We start from the raw sequence: 19,334 nt of genomic DNA, 5'->3' as shown, positions 1-19,334 counted from the left end.
AATGGAAAGTGGGCCTTTATTTCAAAAGGAATGAAGTATAACAATAGGGGAGTCTTGCTAAAACCAAAGAAGGCTCTGGTTAGACCACACCTAGAATATTGTGAACAGTTTTGGTCTCCTTATCTAACGAAAGATGTACTGGCATTGGAGGTAGTCCAGAGAAGGTTCACGAAGTTGATACTGGGTATGGAGGGATTTTCTTATGAGGAGAGGTTGAATAGGTTGGGCCTGTACTCATTGGAGTTTAGAAGAATGAGAGGCAACCTTACTGAAATATACAAGATTCTTAGGGGGCTTGACCGGTTAGACGCTGAGAGATTGTTTCTCCTTGTGGGAAAGTCTAAGACCAGAGGGCATAATCTCAGAATAAGGGGGCACCCATTTAAAACAGAGATGAGGAGGAATTTCTTCTCTCAGAGGGTAGTCAATCTGTAAAATTCTTTACCACAGAGGGCTGGGTTGTTAAGTATATTCAAGCCTGAGATAAACAGATTTTTAATCAGTAAGGGAATCAAGGGTTATGGGGAAAAGGCAAGAAAGTGGAATTGAGGATTATCAGATCAGCCATGATCTCATTGAATAGTGGAGCAGATTCGATGGACCAAATGGCCTAGTTCTGCTCCTACGTCTTTTGGTCTCCAGTCTATATCTCTCTTAGAATTCTGCATTTCTCCAAATCTGGCCTTTTGCATTTCCCACATTCATTTTGTCTCGACTGCCAGCCAAGCCCTGGAATTATCTCACTAAACCTCTCTGCCTCTCCTCTACACATCCCTCTCCTCCTTTAAGGCTCTCAAAACTGTTGCTTTGACAAAGCTTCTTACAACTTTTGTTGAAGCTGACCTTCTGAAGGGCAATAGGCTCAGGGCCAATAGCGCAGCACAATAAAATGGAAAAAGTAAGCCAAAATAAATGTGGAAGAAAGAAAAGATAAGCTTGCATTGATAAAGCACCTTTCATGTCTTAAGGGTGTCTGGTGGTGCTTTACAGCAGATGAAGTATTTTTGGAAGTGTGGTCCCTGTTTTAATGTAGGAAATGCTACAGCTAATTTGCTCATGGAAAGATTCCATGAACAGCAATGAGATAATGGCCAGATATTCTGCCTCACGATATTGATTGAAGGATAAGTGTTAGAATGCTGGGGGAACTCCCCCTCTCTTCAAATAGCATTATGGGATCTCTTACATCCACCTGAGAGGGCAGATGGGGACCTAGGTTTAATGTCTCATCAAGACATTAGGAAGTGGCACTAATCCTACAAAAGAAAATAAAGAATTTATATTGCATATTTCACACCCTCATGACATCCCAAAACACTTTACGTCCAATAAATTATTTTTGTAATGTAGTAATTACTATAATTTAGGGAAATGCAACAGCCAATTTGTGGACAGAAAGCTCCCACAAATAACAATGAGATAAATGACCAAATAACCTGTTAGTAATGTTGGCTTGAGGAGAAATATTGGCCAGGATATCAGAAGACTTTTCGCACTCTTTACTGAATAATGTTAAGAGATCTTTACATCCACTCGAGAAGGCAGATGGGGCTTTGGTTTAGTCTCATCCAAAGGATGTCACTTCCAACAGTGCAGTACTCCCTCAACACTATGCCTAGATTATGTGCTCAACTGTCTGGGCTCGAGTTTGGAACCATGATGTACTGTTTCAGAGGTGAGAGTGCCACATTGAGCAAAGGTCTGTAACTGTAACAGAGGCTGTTACTGGGATTCCACATTTGGTAAAAGAAGTTTAGTAATGTGAACAGTGTTCAAGAAGTGCAAAACATAGGAAATCATGAGTCAGAAGGCTAGTCTGTAATTTCTTCGAGGACACAATTAGATTGTGAATTTAATGTTTAACATTCAAGTACAAAGCAGCTAAATGTCGACAGAGGGGGAAAGACAGGAGAGTATAAGCTGAGTGAGTAAGCCCAGATTCCTAGGGCAGAATTTTATGCTCCTGCCAGCTGTAGGAATTGTGGTGGGCAGGGGCACTTAATTTGGTGGGAGGCAAAAAGATCTGTTTCCCAACGGCAGAATAAACAGATGGAATTTTGTTCTTCTGACTGTAAAGGTGGGTTAAAAGTGGGTTGAGCTTCCTGGCTAAAACACTTTCGGGGTCTGTATTTGCATGCATTAGCATCTTGTGCATGCTCATTAAAAGGCCACCTCACCGGAATTAAGTTCACCCTCCAAATTAAATTTCCCTGCCAGAGAATTCTGAGCGAGAATTTAGAATGTCCAGTTTTTTGACTGTATATAACTGGCGTACACCTGGCACATTTCACCTCTTCCATGACTTTGAAGTCCACAGATGTTGCTTTCTCCTTTTTGGGGACCTCGCATAACTTCACTCATATCGAGTGCTGTTAGCTAGCAAAAACTGCACTGAGGCTGGACAAGGGAGACAGGCAAAGACTAGAAGGGGGAAGTGGGTAGGGTGGAAGGGTGGAGCGAAGGCTGGACGGGGAAGGCAGGCTTACAGGGTAAGGGTGGGGGAAGAGTGTCCAGGGAAATGGGAATGGGGGAGAGTGTCTAAGAGGGCAAGGACAGTGGGGTCCTGGGGAGTGAACTCAGGGTACTGGTGATAGGAGGCAACAGTCACAGTCAGAGGAAAGAGTGGGTTGCCATAGTGTGGCAGGTCCAGGGTGAACGTCTGATAGGTGAGGGTCTCATTGGGTGTGTCACAGAGTGGGTCAAGACAGATGGCTTGGGTACGGGAGGATCAGGGTAGGCATGGGGATGGTAATGGGTGCCAACTGTGCAGGGAGGAAAGGCATGTGGAGGTGAATCATAATAGGCTCTAGGGTAATGGGAAGAGGTTCAAGAGTGATGGAGGGGAGAGGAATGGTGATATTGGGTGGGTTTATGGTGATGGGGAGAAGTTGCTGGGCAACAGGGAGAGGGTAGAAGACAGTGGAGCGGGTTTGAAAGGTGATGTGCGCCATTTTTCAAAACTGACCTTGACCACACAGTCAGTCAGGAAGTGAGATTCTTGGAGTAGGAAGGGGGTCCTTTTGGGTGGGTGGAATTCAAGGTCAGCACAAGTGGTCGACTAAAGGGAGACCCTAATAATTATGAGACAACTGGCTGTCAAAGATGGTCAATATGTTCTCCTCTCTATGGTGAAGCCCACACAGCAGCAGGTTTGTTCCCAATTCATGATTCTCATAACATCAAGATCCCAACAAGGTGTGGAGCTGTTGGTCATTCTGTGCCATTTGCCTTTGGCTGCAGTCAGAGGCAGGAATGAAGGGAGGGAGGGAGTGGATGTATCCAAGGGGCACAGCTGGTGAAGGGCAATCAACTCATGACTCAACCTCCAACCTTCCGATGAATGGTCATGGCTGTCAAGGGATCATGTGGCTAGTCTTTCTATGCTGCCATGGCAATGGTCACTCTATAGAGTCTAGAGGGTGGTGGAGACAAATGGAAAAGTGTCTGCATGATGCTTCTTCCACATGGCTCTCATGACCCTGGCCAAAGAGCAATGTCTCCATACGCATTCATGTATGAACAGGAGGAACACCATCTCTGGTCCTCCAGGATGTTCTTTAACTGAAAGGGGTGAGGTGAGTGGGGATGCCAAGTCTAGATGGAGGCCAGGTGAAGGATACAGCACTGGCCTTCTGGCTTTGAGATGGAGGGAAACCTATAAAGGATATGCTCACTTAAAGTATTACTTCAATTTGTTCACATGTCAGTGATGCAGGCTGCAGGCAACCCTGTCTTGGTAATGCCTCTTATTCAGATGGGGAGAAGGAGTGTCTATTGCCAGTCAGCACAGGGCCATGAGGAGCAAGGGCCTGAGCAGCATGAGGCAACGGGGCCTCTATAAGGTCAAGATGCTGGTGAACATGGACCACTGCAACAGTGAGCTTTGGTCCAACCATGGGTGTATTGTCAGAGGTGCTCTTATCTAGAGATGAGCGAAAGGCATTGCTGGGGTGTCCTCATATGTCCCGGGATGTGGTTGCTCACATCTGTGAGCTTCTCCAGTATGAGCTGCAGCTGCAAGGACTCTGGAGGAGTAATGTGGATCTCCTGACCTGCAGTGAGTTAGTGTCTGTTCAGGTTTAAGGTGACCCCATAAGGTAATGGCAGGCGGGGGGTAGTGGGGGGTGTTGTTGGTGTGAGTGAATTCCTGCACCCCCCCCTCTCCCCTCACCACAAGATTCACTGAGTTCCTCGTGGATGCATAATTAATGAGCTGAAAGCAGAAGATCACGTCTGTTCATTTGCCCCTCTGCCCAGCGGGAATCACACTGACTTTCCCCCCTGTCACTGGACTTAGTCTTCAGAATGCAAAATTCACCCCAAATGGGAACCCTAATGCCACATAATTAGGTTATGAAGTTTTTGGGTCACTACTTGGGCTGCCAGCGGATTGGTCACCCCATACCTTTGCCATTCTGCAGTAAAATCGGAAGTATATTCACAAAGACCCTACTTTCTAACTCAGAGGGTTTTACTGAAAAAACAATTCTGGCTGAAGATCCCCCTTCAACCACCTTCACTAGAGAAAGCGATAAGAAATTGAAAGGGGAAGGAAAAGAGAATTGTCATAAATAGTATCAACTGCATATATCATAGTGTTAATGAGACGGCACAATGTAAGGATAACATTGCACAATGTAATCAAAATATGACTTATTTTTTACATCATTTGGATTGAAGATACAATCGCTTCTACGTAAGAATCAAGCATTTCAAATCATGCCCCACATTGTGCAATTGGAGGTTTGCCAAGCTGCAGTCTATCAACAGTAAGTGGCAAGTTTGTAGAGACACAACAGAGCATATTTAATAATGTATTTATCAATTTTAATGATGTATTTACTCCTTTGAAATCAATTTTTTTGTGAGAGCGAAGTTTAAAAATGGGTATAACAGCCAAGAATGACATGTGACCAGTTGGCATTCTATGAGAGGCTTTCAACAAGCTTAAGGAGTGGAGAATTTCACACTAATTGCCTGCAAATTATTTGTCAAAAAATCTGCAACATTTATCTCAGAATTGTCAATTGTCCCTCTGATGGCTGAGGGATTTTATCCACCAGCTCAGCCATAGTGACTAGGAGAGTTCCAGCTATGTTTGGGCTAAATTAGCTAACATCATTTAGGGTTTCAGTAAACTGGCTTGGGAGGGTGAGGTGGCCAGGCTCCCACTCCTGATGGCCATCCAATAAGCCCAATTTGAAACTTGGTTGATAGTCTTAGCTGTTGCCTAATCCCCTAAAAAATGATGAATAGATTGCCAATATTCACACCCACAGTTCTTCTAAATATTGACCATTTGAGTGAGGCACCAGAAGATGACTGATAGCTGTGGAGGGATTTCAAATCTATAATCCAGTCACTGCTCCCAGATTGTAGTCATAAGTTGACCTTAATGTTCCACTATACATAACTGTAACATCTTTGCCACATATTATATACAGTCATATTATTATTATGAAAGGTTGAGTAATAATACTGGCGTAAACACACAAGGTCTTGGACCCTCTTCCTCCATCTATTTTATGGCTTTCCTTCATAAGAATATCTTGATTTATTGCAGGTGGTAGTAAAGGGGTTATGGCTGGAAAAGTCTATGCATTTGGCAAACCATCAATGTCAGAACCATGCTTCTGTACTACATCATGGCCTGTATGTACTTTAGCCACTATCTCCCTCCAACTGACTTTTAGAGTTTCCTTTATCCGATGGAGTTTTAGAATGAATTATGCCCTGCTGAGGGTTTAGGTGGGTTGGGTTATTTGATGTCGGCTAAATCATGAGACTGGTCAAATTGCAGGGGCGGAATTTTCCCCCTTTGGCGGGTTATGCGGGGCTGGGCGGGGCGGGTGCGAACCTGAATGGCGCACCTGATCGGAGCAGCGCCACCATTTTACATAGGCAAGCCAATTAAGGCCCGCCCAGCATGACGCACACCCGGAAGCGCTGAGCGCTCCCTGTGCGGGTGTGGAGGGGGGTGGGGGGTGGATTCCCTGAGTTGGGGCTGCTTCAGGGAGATTAATTTCGGAATGAAAGTTTTTATTAAGGACAGAGAAAAATTATTTAGACGTGTCCCCTCATATGACAGCATCACATGAGCTGGGACATGTTTATCAAATGTTTGAAATTTTAAAATTTAATTACTAAACCCTTCATGGAACCTCATCCTGCCCATGGATGAGGTTTCATGAAAAACGCGAAGGCCGCCTGGGCTCTTTGCCTGCCCACCAACCTTAAGGTTGGACGGGCAGCATTCTTAACCACTTTAATTACTTTCTTAATGGCTTTTGACAGTTTGGTGGGCATGCAGCTGACTCGTCTGTGCGCCCGCCGCACTGAAAATCTAAATAACATGCGGTGACATTGGGACTCCTGCCCGATGTCACCGTGCGTCAATTTATGCTTCGGCAAGCCCCCGCTCGCCAACCCAAAAATTCTTCTCCAGGTTTATTTTAGCGTCTATGGACACAGTAAAATGCTATGTTTTTCTTTATTGTTCCCAACCTATCCTTGGAGAGGCAAAGGGGCTGAGACTCAAACATGTAATTGAAGTATTTAATGAATGCTTTCTATTCTCTTTAGATATGAAGCCAAAACAATGGTAGTGCGTAAAGGCCACCAACCTGAAGCATGTTATTTTGTACTCACTGGTAAACTAGTCGCTACATCGAGTGATTACTGTTCAGAAAATGAAAATCACCTCACTGAAGTTCTGAATGAAATTCAGGAGGGCGATTTGTTTGGGGTAAGATTCTTTGCGCTGAACACCTACCTGTGTCTTATGAAAAATGGTATGTCTGCACTACTGTTGCCATGTTTTTGTCACAATTTCTGTGCCAATTCTTTCCCACTATGAATTTAAAAGTTCACACTTATAATTGATTTTGCCTGTGTAAACATACTACTCAATTGCACAATCTGGTCACTAAGCTCTACCAAGTCAGTGTGAAGGTTTTCTGAAGGCATTTTCACACAACTGTTCTTCAGTAATTGGAATTAATCCAAAATAAAGGCTAAACAAATTGTAAAAGTCAAGGAAGTACTTATTTAAAATAAATTGATGACATTAACTTACATTTATTTTGTGTATTTCAATGTTTAATTAAAGGTCTTAGTTGAAGACCTCAGTGCTTAGGCTTGGTATTTTTGCTCTAAACTTGGATTTGCTAACTAAGCATGTGCAACATAAATATCTTGCCAAAATGCAGCAAAACGTGTTTGTTAGTTGTACTGCTAGAATATTGTTCTTTAACTTCTAACACTCAGGGGCTTTGCTTCGAATAATTTTGCAAAACCATAAGCTTCATTAATGTAAAATTTATAATGAGTTATGTAATTACAATGGGAAAACTTGAAGTGGATAGTTTCCATTATAAATGTGGAATAGGAATTTATAAAAGGAACATTAAAAAGGGCAAAATACATGAATTTAAAATGGGCCCTGTGTTATTTTTGCATTGTCTGGTCTAATTATTCTCTGACCTCTAATCCCACTCGAGATGAAGTTTTCACTTTGGGTGGAAGTTAATGCTTGTGGCAGTGGGCCCATTCATCGGCTGGAGAGCCAGTAGCAATGCTGCCACAGCTATTCCGCACCCCTGACCTGATTTAGTGCCACTAAGGCACTTTCCTGGTCAGAGTTGGAATCCTTGCACAGGAGGATTTTCCCACCCCGGGAGCTGTTGGCCAATCTGAGGCAGCACTGGCAGTACTCTCCAGTACTTGCAGTACCACTGGGAGTGGTGGCCACTGTTGGCACTGCAGTAGGCGTGAGCAGAGGATTATTGTTGGAGCCCCAGGAGTAAGGTTAATGGGCCAGGTTCATCAGGGCCTCCCTGTCTACCCCGGCAAGATGGGGGAGGGGGAATGTATTTAGGGCAGGCAGGGGTCTTTATATGTGGGCCGCCCATACCTCTGGCAGGTATCTCAGTTGGGCATGGGCTGACCAAGTAAAAGGGGCACACATTCTGGACACACAGGACACCTGCCAGGATTTACCAGGTCAAAAAGCAGTAGTGGTGGGATGAGGCCCTTAAGTGGCCCTTAAGTGGAAAGGCAATCCTTGAACCTTCCTGCCATGGTCTTAATCAGGGTGAGTTGAGAAGGTGATGGGGTGTCCACCCTGCATGTTCCTGCCAAATTAAACAGCACCCCCTGCCCCCCCGCCCGTCTCTGGGGAAGAATGAAATTCCTCGCTTTGTCTTGAATCACTACGTGCACTACCATGGAAAAATCAACTGCAGGTCGAGTACCCTTTATCCAAAACCCTCGGGGCTGATTGCATTTTGGATTTCAGAAAATTTTGGTTTTCGGACACTATATGTAGGCCAAGGCCTATTTACATTACAATGGCTTAAACCTAGGCTAGCTATTGTCTAAAGTAAATAAAGTGGCTAGAAAATTAAGATGTACAACTGAAAAGAAATGTTGGGTGTGATTTGCGAGGGTTGTGTCAGCTTGGGTCACAGGCTTCCCCCACTAAAGGTTGATGAGTTCCAAAAAAAGTGAGGTTTTTGGATATGTTCAGTTTCTGGATTTGCAGATAAAGGATACTCAACCTGTTGTGTTTTTTGTTAAAAACAAGAACAGTTTAAAACTTATCAATGTCATAGCTGAAGGTTTAGACCTTTTGTAAATTTTTTATTTTTCAGGATGCTGCACTTTTAACCAACACAAAACGGCCTGCTACTATTTTATGTGAGACTAATGCAGAACTCTTGCTGATAAACAAGGAGGTGTGTGCTAGAATTGGTGAGCTATAGTTACCAAGGCCTGGCAACGATGTAAAAACATTATATCACTGTCAGTATCGAATCTTATTGAGCTATTGAAGCATTTGCAACTAAAAGTATGCTCCATACCTGAAGCTAACCATAAAGATATCTGATGTTCTTGTAGCTCATTAGACAGGAGATATATTCTGGTTTCCTAGAGACCTCTAACAACAAACATAAATAATTATTGACTAAAAATAACACACACATCAGTCTTTAAAGAAACCTGTGTGTTATCCACAGCGTCTATTTTTATAAGGTATAATGACTGGAATTTTTTAATGCCAACTACAAATTATTTCTCAACTAAACATGCACCAATGATCTTGCAAATATTAATCCTTCAGTAAGAATGCCATGAAGAACAATAAATAGCTAATGTCAGAGGTGCAGGATTACAAGAAAATATTTTCCCATTCTATTTATGTAGGTACATAAAGGATAACAATTCTCTGAGCTTTACCTGCTCCATGGCCATAATGTTGGTGGAAATACAATGGAAATGCCGTATACAGACTGAAATGGGATTTGGGACACACTTTTGATAAAATTGAAGTGGCAGCACAGGAGAAGGTCCATGGAAATCCTTCCTTAGTATATGATTCCAATAACTTGTACTCCAGATTGGCCAAATCTTTAGAAAAGTGATAATCTAGTTTGGCAGCATATAATCACTGCCACAAAACCATCCTGTAACGTGGGGGCCATCTTCTTATACTTGCTTACTCTGGATTTCAAATTCCAAAGAAGGTGCAGCAGTTCTAGTTTCCAATCTGATGAAAGTGATGCTTGGATTTGCTTGATTGGTCATTGATACTAATTGCTTGCTATATTTGTACAATTTCCACTTTAGATTTGTGAGATTCTCTAAATGCAGCATATTTGAATCTATTATCAAAGTACATTAAGACACCATGATGTAGAATTGAAAATAACAGCCAAAAGTGAACAATCAAAGAAAAGTATACAACAACCAAACAGACTGCATTAAGAATCCTAAAGGACCACAGCTAGTCCATAAGACTACTATGAGATTAATAGTACGAATAGAAGTTAAACCATATTAACATTTACGAAATACCCCTTTTTCATTATTCTTTATTCTCAATTCTCAGGATTTTGAATCTATATTGGCCAGATTTCTCCAGCAGCGCTATAGTGCAGTCACTGATTTACTGAGGTACTGTAAAATTTTAATTCAATAAAATGTTATGCAATTGGGTCAGAAATGACAAATCTTGAGGTGAATGATAGTTATTAGACTTATATGCTCATTCTACTATACTTGTGCCATAAACTGCTGGAATGTCAATAGGAAATGGTGCAGTGATCCAACATTACAATTGGGACCTCATGGACATTGTTCCCAATGACTCATCTCCTTAACCAATTGAAGAGGAGATGTTACACTCTCCGATGCTGCAATGACCACAGAAACTCAGGCTTCCTTTTAACCGGTTTTATTCAAGAATATGCAAGGGAGCTGCAATCATTCCTAAGAATGAAGACCCAGCTCCATGACTGATTCCATTTCACTGCTATTGTACCTCTTCTTAACATAACACATTTGAGTACATTTGAATACGTCCAATCGGTAACCGACACACCAGTTCCATACTAATTTTATCCTATTGAGTACATAAACATGTGATTTTGCTAACCAATTATTCTAAAGGATGTATACATAATTATATTATCCAATCAGAATTCCAACACGTATGCAAAGACCTTGGTTCTTACAACTCAAGACTGTTTGTGTTTCATCAAAGCCCCCTCTTTGTCCATTGTTCATCTTCCCATATCTAAGTTAAAACCATATGCCCCTTCCCCATCTGAGAGAGGAGTACACTTAACCTAATTTATGTGATCCTTGAAAGTCAGACTGGAGACAAAAGTCTGTGCAATGTTCATCTGGTAATCTTCAACTCTTAATATGTTTAGCAGCCATGCTGCCTGGAGATTTTAGGGGTTTTTCAGTAAATTCTTACTGTATTCTCTTTTAGCATTTTTAATTTCCTTCTAACACAATGAAAGACAGGATAGAGAAAGAAATGGAGGCCAGGATTTTGCCCTCGACAGGAGGGCTCAGCAGGTGCAAGTGGGAGTGACTGGGAAGCCGTCCGCCACCTGCGGTCGGGCGTCGATCGCGATTTCACGCAATCAGCCCGTGTGAAACGTGCGCTGCAGCGCTTAGCGCTGCCTGTGTGGATGTTAGGGAGGAAGGTGAGCGGGGAACTTGGCGCAGGTGCACGCAGGAAAAGCTCCCTGAGGCACAGAGCTGCCTCAGGGAAATGAAGATTTTGAAAAATAAAAAAGAAAGAATTTAAAATATTAAAAACATGTTCCCTCATGTGACTGTCGCATGAGCAGGGACATGTTAGAAAATGGTTTTTTAACGATGGATCAAAACCTCATTCCCCCCCACCCCCGTTGATGAAGTTTTGCAAAAAATCCAAAGACTGCTTGGCCTTTTCGCCTCCCTGCCAACGGTAAGAACGGGCAGTGAAAAATTTAATTCAGTGTCATATCTGATGGCCTTAATAGGCCTGTTAATTGTCGGTGGGCACGCTGCCGACTCCCGCTCATGCCCACTGACCTAAATATTGCGCAAGATGGAGAAGGAAATAGGATGTCATCAAATTATAGACTAAAAGAGAAATAAAGAGAGGGGAAGTAAGAGAGTGAATTAAGAGAGAAAAAAAGACAGAAAGGAAAAATAAAAAGCAGAAGAGGACAATGTAACTCAGTTGGATTTGGGAATTGTATTGGTTCTTGAAAAGTTACTGAGTGAACAGGTCTGCAATGTCATTACATTCTTGATTCATGAAGTATCAAACCAACAAAGCCCATCAGGATCAGGAACAATAGAACACTATTACACTATTGCACCAGTGGTTACACTATTGCACTACTTTCATTGGGGCATAGGAATTGCTAGATGTGAAAAGATGAGAAAAGATCTATTTACTTCACCTGACACCATCCTAGCAGTTATGTAACACAATGAGCTGTTGTACGAATCAAACCTATTGATCTCTAGCAACTGATCTACAAAAGACAGTGACATGTGGAAAACCCAATGGTGAAGAGCTTGGGGAAACAGAGGTCCAAGCTCATCTTTTTCCTCCTGCTACATTGCTATATCATGTCTCAAATTATTCATTACTGTACCTCAAAATGTTATTTTGTGAAAGAAATCTATTTAATTTGCATTTGTAAATGTCAGAACAGCTTTCTGTTCTGAAAATTATTGCTGATGATTGATGGCAAGAAACTGATGCAAAAGTGCTGCTAAGACAGATGAAATGTTTAAAAAGCTTCCAGGGACAATTCACTAACCGAAAGGACACTCCACCGCTTCATTGCAGTCTTCGGGGTCCCCAAGGTTGAAGCTCATGTCAGGATCATAAATCATATCTTTAACAGGGTCCTTCAACTTTTACTAAATGTCTGCAGCAGGAATTAAATGTATTAACATTGTAAAAGGATTTTCATGATGCAAAGCTTGTGATCCTGTACAAGAACAAGGGTGACCACAGCGACTGCATCAACTATCAAGGCATCTCCCTGCTGAGTATCATGGGAAAAGTATTTGCCCGTGTTGCCCTTGCCAGGCTGCAGATCCTGGCTGAACCCCGAATCCCTGCATGGTTTCAGAACTGGAAGATCTGCAATTGACCTGATCTTCTTATCCAGCAACTGCAAGAGAAATGCCGTGAACAAAGGAGAACACTACATACTCCCTTCATCGATCTCACCAAGGCATATGATCTTGTGAGCAGAGGCTGTCTATTTAACCTGTGGGAGAAACTTGTCTGCCTGCTGAAGCTGCACAAAGTGATCTATTTCCATGACAACATGATAGTGAAGTCAGCTATAATGGCACTCCCGCAGTGGAGTCAAACAGGGTTGTGTTCTGGCATCGACACTCTTTGGCTCTTCTCTTTGCTGCTGTCATATGTCTTCATGTCATTTACAGAGGGTGTCTACTTAAATACTGGACTTGATAGAAAGCTGCTCAGCCTTGCCCACCTGAGATCCAAGGCAAAGGAGCGCCAAGTCCTCATCAGAAGGTTGCTATATGCTGATGATGCTGCACTTACATTCCATATTGAGGAACACCTTCAGCGGTGAATGGGCAGACTCTTTCACCCTTGTAAAGAATTTGCTTTGATCATTAGCATCAGAAAGGCAATGTCATGTCTAGGATGTTTTCCTCTGCAGCAAATGTGGCAGGGATTGCCATGCCAGAGCGGGGCTCCTGAGCCACACCAGGGGATGCTTAACACAGAGTTGACTACCACGGCGCCAACTTTCATCTCATGAGAAAGAAGGCTGCCACCACTACCATCGTGAATCTAGCAATTTCATAATACTGGGATTAACTTCAATCGGGAGGCTTATGGTGAAAAGATAAATTTATTGACTTCAAGGTTAACAGCAGAGTGACATAAATTTCCAGCAGTTTGCAAAGAATTGGAACTCAAGGCATATCAGTCTGACATTAGAAATTGCTGGATGTTTTAATGAATGAATAATGGAGCACTTACTTTGAGTTCCTAGCTAATCATCTCATAGCCACATCACTACTAATATTAAGATAGACCCAGAAGAATGGCTCCTGGCTACTTTCTTACTCCAAGAAAAGCAGAAACAATGAGTGAAAGAATATTAGAATGCTTACAGTACTGACGGGGGCCATTCAGCCCACCGTCTCTATGCTAGGACTCTGCAAGAACAATTCAACTGCTCCCTCTCCCCTGTTCTTTCCCCATAGCCCTGAATCTTTTTTTCTCTTCACGAGCTTATCTAAAGACTTTTGAATCTTCCACAAATGAAAACGGTTTCTCCCTATACACTCTGCCTAGAGCTGTGGGAATTCTTGGAGACCATTCCTGGAATTCCAACACTGATCTTGGCAAAATTTGAGGGGTCAGTGAGAGGTGCCATAATTTAGGCACCTATGGCGGGTGTGTGCATGACAAGAGATGTGTCTCAGCTAACCATGAACCCTAAAAGTCAAGCACCTGTGGGGTGTGTGATGACCAAGGATGGGGGTTTTTGTGGGGTTGTGGTGAGGATGGTGTCTATCCAGGAGGAAAGAGGAACTCATACCTGTTGACCCTTTCTGTACTGGGAACTGATAAAGCAGTTTGAAAAGAAATTTCTGCATCTGTATTTGGGCTACCCATCTCCTGAGTCTGTAAACATCCCCATTTTTGGCCTGCTGTCCTCTGAAGATGCCTGTCTTTGTGTGAGGCTAAGGCTGCTGGGACTCCTAGCAGTGGGGATCCTTCCTCCCTCCAAGACCAACTCTGACACCCCAGTGGCCCTGTTGAGAATGCAGGTTGGGGCCTGGCATATCCAAGTTGCAGCTTTATTTAAAACCTTTCTTGGAGTTCTTATGGGTGTCTGCTGGAACAGCCATGGAATTTCAGCCATAGTATTCACAAGCCAATAGAGACAATTTATTTATCACCACTAGATGACACTCAAGTACAATGTAATGCCAATATTTTAAAACATTTGTTTTTGTTGAGTGATTTTGTTAAAATACTTTATATTGATATTATTGTCATGTTTCTATCAGTGTTCTGATCTTTTCACAGGAGATGTAAAGAACAATTCAATGATCTTAGGTGGAGATATTATTGTAACGTTTCTACCAGTGTTCTGACCTTTTCACGGGAGATTTAAAGACCAATTCAATGATCTTATGTGGAGATATTATTGTAATGTTTCTATCAGTGTTCTGACCTTTTCATGGGAGATTTAAAGACCAATTCAATGATCTTATGTGGAGATATTATTGTAACGTTTCTATCAGTGTTCTGACCTTTTCATGGGAGATTTAAAGACCAATTCAATGATCTTATGTGGAGATATTATTGTAATGTTTCTATCAGTGTTCTGACCTTTTCACGGGAGATTTAAAGACCAATTCAATGATCTTAGGTGGAGAGGTTCCTGGAAGGTATCATTCCTGTGGGTTTTTGTGACATTACAAAGGCCAGCAGGACTTACGCAACTGAGTGAGGTCAACTTGTTTTCTCTCATGAGTAGAGGGAGTACTATGGCTGGTGCAGATGGGATATCTGAGGATTAGTCGCTCTTAAGGTGACATGCAACTTAAAGCAATTTCTGGCTGCAAGAAATCTCCAAGGTCAGAAATGGAAGGTGAGCATGGGAATCTATTTGGCTGTCCCTTTGCATGATCTGTTGATTTCCAAGGGGGAGACAACATTAATATGAACTTTTAATCTGAATTATTTGGAGTGGGATCAAATGAGGCTGTGGGTCAAGTAAGTATGGTGACATTGTGTCAGCTTTGGAAAGCTATTGCCCTCCTTATTACAAACAAAAACAAAAATAAAAATACCTGGAAAAAGCAGCTCTGACAGCGTCTGCAGAGAGGAACAGAGTTAACATTTCGAGCCCGTATGACTCTTCAATAGAACTAAGGAAAAATAGAAAAGAGGTGAAATATAAGCTGGTTTAAGGGGGATGGGTGGGACAAGTAGAGCTGGATAGAAGGTCAGTGATAGGTGGAGTTTGCCAAAAGATGTCATAGGCAAAAGGACAAAGAGGTGTTGAAGGTGGTGATATTAGCTAAGAAATGTGCTAATAGGTGACATTAAGGGTAGAAAGCAGGACGAGCAAGGTACAGATAGCCCTAGTGGGGGTGGGGTGGGGGGAAGGGATCGAAATAGACTAAAAGCTAGAGATAAAACAATGGATGGAAATACATTTAAAAATAGTGGAAATAGGTGGGAAAAGAAAAATCTATATAAATTATTGAAAAAAAGGGGAATCAGAAAGGGGGTGGGGATGGAGGGGAGAGTTCATGATCTAAAATTGTTGAACTCAATATTCAGCCTGGAAGGCTAATTGGAAGATGAGGTGCTGTTCCTCCAGTTTGCGTTGAGCATCACTGGAACATTGCAGCAGGCCAAGGACGGACATGTGGGCATGAGAACAGGGTGGAGTGTTGAAATGGCAAGTGACAAGGAGGTCTAGGTCATGCTTGCGGACAGACCGAAGGTGTTCTGCAAAGCAGTCACCCAGTTTGCGTTTCGTCTCTTCAATGTAGAGGAACCCGCATTGGGAGCAGCGAATGCAGTAGACTAAATTGAGGGAAGTGCAAGTGAAATGCTGCTTCACTTGAAAGGAGTGTTTGGGCCCTTGGACGGTGAGGAGAAGGGAAGTAAAAGGGCAGGTGTTGCACCTTCTGCGGTTGCATGGGAAGGTGCCGTGGGAGGGAGTTGAGGTGTAGAGGGTGATGGAGAAGTGGACCAGGGTGTCCTGGAATGCTACTGGGGGGGTGAAGGGAAGATGTGTTTGGTGGTGGCATCATGCTGGAGTTGGCAGAAATGGCAGAGGATAGTCCTTTGAATGCGGAGGCTGGTGGGGTGATAAGTGAGGACAAGGGGGACCCTATTATGGTTCTAGGAGGGAGAGGAAGGTGTGAGGGCGGATGCGCGGGACATGGGCCAGGCACTGTTGAGGGCCCTGTCAACCACCATGGGTGGGAAAACCTCGGTTAAGGAAGAAGGAAGACATGTCAGAGGAACTGTTTTTGGAAGTGGCATCATCAGAACAGATGTGACGGAGGTGAAGGAACTGAGACAATGGGATGGAGTCCTTACAGGAAGCGGGGTGTGAGGAGCTGTAGCTGTGGGAGTCGGTAGGCTTGTAATGAATATTGGTGGACAGTCTATCACCAGAAATTGAGACAGAGAGGTCAAGGAAGCGAAGGGAAGTGTCAGAGATGGACCATGTGAAAATGATGGAGGGGTGGAAATTGGAAGCAAAATTAATAAATCATCTCCTCACTGTCCAAGGGCGCAAACACTCCTTTCAAGTGAAGCAGCATTTCACTTGCACTTCCCTCAATTTAGTCTACTGCATTCGCTGCTCCCAGTGGGGTTTCCTCTACATTGGAGAGACCAAACGCAGACTGGGTGAACGCTTTGCGGAACACCTTCGGTCTGTCTGCAAGCGTGACCTAGACCTCCCTGTCGCTTGCCATTTCAACACTCCACCCTGCTCTTATGCCCACATGTCCATCCTTGGCCTGCTGCAATGTTCCAGTGAAACTCAACGCCAACTTGAAGAACAGCACCTCAAGTTCCGACTAGGCACTTTACAGCCTACTGAATATTGAGTTCAACAATTTTTGATCATGAACTCTCTCCTCCATCCCCACCCCCTTTCTGATTCCACTTTTTTCCAATAATTTATATAGATTTTTCTTTTCCCACCTATTTCCATTATTTTTAAATGTATTTCCAACAATTATTTTATCGCTACCTTTTAGCCTATTTCAATCCCTTCCCCCCACCCAACCCCCATTTGAGCTATCTGTACCTTGCTGGTCTGCTTTCTACCCTTAATGTCACCTATTAGCACACTTCTTAGCTACTATCACCACCGTCAACACCTCTTTGTCCTTTTGTCTATGACATCTTGTGGCAAACTCCACCTATCACTGGCCCTCTATCCAGCTCTACTTGTCCCCCTTAAACCAACTTATATTTCACCTCTCTTCTATTTTTCCTTAGTTCTATTGAAGAGTCATACGGACTCAAAACATTTTCTGTGTTCCTCTCCGCAGATGCTGTCAGACCTGCTGAGTTTTTCCAGGTATTTTTATTTTTGTTTTTGTTTTAGATTTCCAGCATCCGCAGTTTTTTGCTTTTATCTTTGCCCTCTTTATTATATCATCTTACTTCTTCAAAGGTAACCCATTCTTCACAACAATAGCATGACATGTGATGCATTTATGTTGAAAAATATGTCCTCAGCCTCATCTATTCAAGTACATGCTTCACTTACAGGTGTTGTCCAATGTTACACAGTTAATCTCAGTAATGGTGATGCTTATCTCTTGGACACCCATCTCACACACATCCTGCCCACAGGTACCAACTGAGATATATCTATATCAGGGGATTCAAGATTAGGAGGCACAGCCTGGTAAAGCGCACAGCACCAACGAGGTGGAGCAAATGGAGGTGGCAGGAGAGGAGCAACAATTAATGGAATCAGCTCGAAAAAGGATATTTGCACTGAAAATATGAAGCATTGAGCAAGGACTATAGTTTACCAAACTGTGTCACAAGAAGCAATAGGTGTAATCTGCTGCATTATTATCATAGAAAGTAATGGTTCACCTGAACTAATGTAACAAAGATGGTAATGAGCTAATAGAAATGGTGTCATTGTTGGTCAGTAGCAAACTAACCCTTTCTTCAGAACCAATCAATCTTGCTTCCACTGAGATGTTGGGCCTCGGAGGATTCACTCCAGGGAGCAGAGCGCTATTTACAGCAGGTGACCAATATACATATATGTGGGTGTACCTGGTGTTGGTAATGCCAATTATCACCTTTCAATGTCTATTATCATAACACGAACACATAGAAAATCATTCTACATGTCCATGCAATGACATGGAGTGTCACTCACTACTAGGGCAGGTTGAAAATTTGGGTGATTTTCTGACCAGACTTGTAAAATTATCAAGATAGAGCAACTTAAATAAAACCAGAAAGTGTGGCTTAGTCATCAAAGGAAAGAAAAACACAAGCCAAAACGTTACAGCTAGTATTTACTTGAACTCACATTTTATAAGGCAGTTATGTTTTAAACTGTATCCCTTAAGATAAAACAGAATGTCCTGGAATGGGGGATGGAAAAAGCATAATGCACCCTGCCTTGAGAAAGGCCCACATGATTCGGTTGTCATGGGGAAAGAGGGCCAGGTTGAAACCCATAGAAACTCAAGTCCCTTGCTACTGTTAGGAACTAGAAATAGTTTAAGTAAGTTATATTTGTATTTGTGGGTGTTAGAAATGAGTTTTAGCTTTAGTTTTAAGTTTAATTTGTATTTCTGTATTTGTGTGTTAAGGAGAACTTGAGTTTTAATTTCACTTTAAAAGATGCCTGCATTTTAATGAGGTTTACAACTCTTGAAGGGTAGTTAAAACAAATACAAGGTAGAAAAAAATGCTATTGCCTAGCAAGAGGGGTCCAGAGAGAGAAGCCCCAAAGACACAAAGAAACTAAAAGCAGTTTGCGTTCAGTTGTTCATTATCCTTGAAGGCAAATGGAACAGTTTAAGTCTATCTCTAGCTGACACACTAGCAGATTGCTGAGGAAAGTAAGTCTAAGAATCTTAGATGAGTTGCGCTAAAATTGAACTAACAGTGAATTTCAAGTGAGTTCTGGATCTCAAGGGAGATACCAAGTTGTCAGCAATCTATTGGGAGAGTTTACTGCAAGGAGCAGGTCCTAAAGGAAAAAGGGAAAAGCCAAGAAGCCCTTTAAGTTAAGTCAAAGGACAAGGACAGGAATTTGGAACAAGATTCTGTTCAGTGGAAGTGAAAGTAAGGGGCTGAGGGAAAGGCTCCAAGCTTAAAGGAAGAAAGCTGTAGGGTGCAGACTTAACATAAAATAGGCTTGCGAGAAGCCAGAAGATCAAGGAGACAGCCGAAGGTCTGTAACTCTTTACTATGGGCATGGGAGAGCAGTGGTGTTTGGTTGAGCATTTGAGAGAGA

General features: G+C 42.6%; 1 protein-coding gene across 1 annotated transcript in view; it reads left to right on the top strand.

Moving 5' to 3' along the window:
- Window positions 1-19,334, top strand: part of LOC121284562 (cyclic nucleotide-binding domain-containing protein 2-like) — a 94,705-nt gene that overhangs the window by 43,513 nt on the left and 31,858 nt on the right. Inside the window, exons 5-8 of the mRNA XM_041200041.1 lie at window positions 4,681-4,769; window positions 6,583-6,745; window positions 8,652-8,735; window positions 9,890-9,954. Of these exons, the coding sequence (XP_041055975.1) occupies window positions 4,681-4,769; window positions 6,583-6,745; window positions 8,652-8,735; window positions 9,890-9,954 (401 nt within the window). The remainder of the gene's footprint in view (window positions 1-4,680; window positions 4,770-6,582; window positions 6,746-8,651; window positions 8,736-9,889; window positions 9,955-19,334) is intronic.

Source organism: Carcharodon carcharias, chromosome 1, assembly GCF_017639515.1.
Source record: "Carcharodon carcharias isolate sCarCar2 chromosome 1, sCarCar2.pri, whole genome shotgun sequence".
Lineage (NCBI taxonomy): Eukaryota > Metazoa > Chordata > Chondrichthyes > Lamniformes > Lamnidae > Carcharodon > Carcharodon carcharias.
Note: the sequence above shows the minus strand (reverse complement) of the source record. Positions and strands in the feature narration are given on the sequence as shown.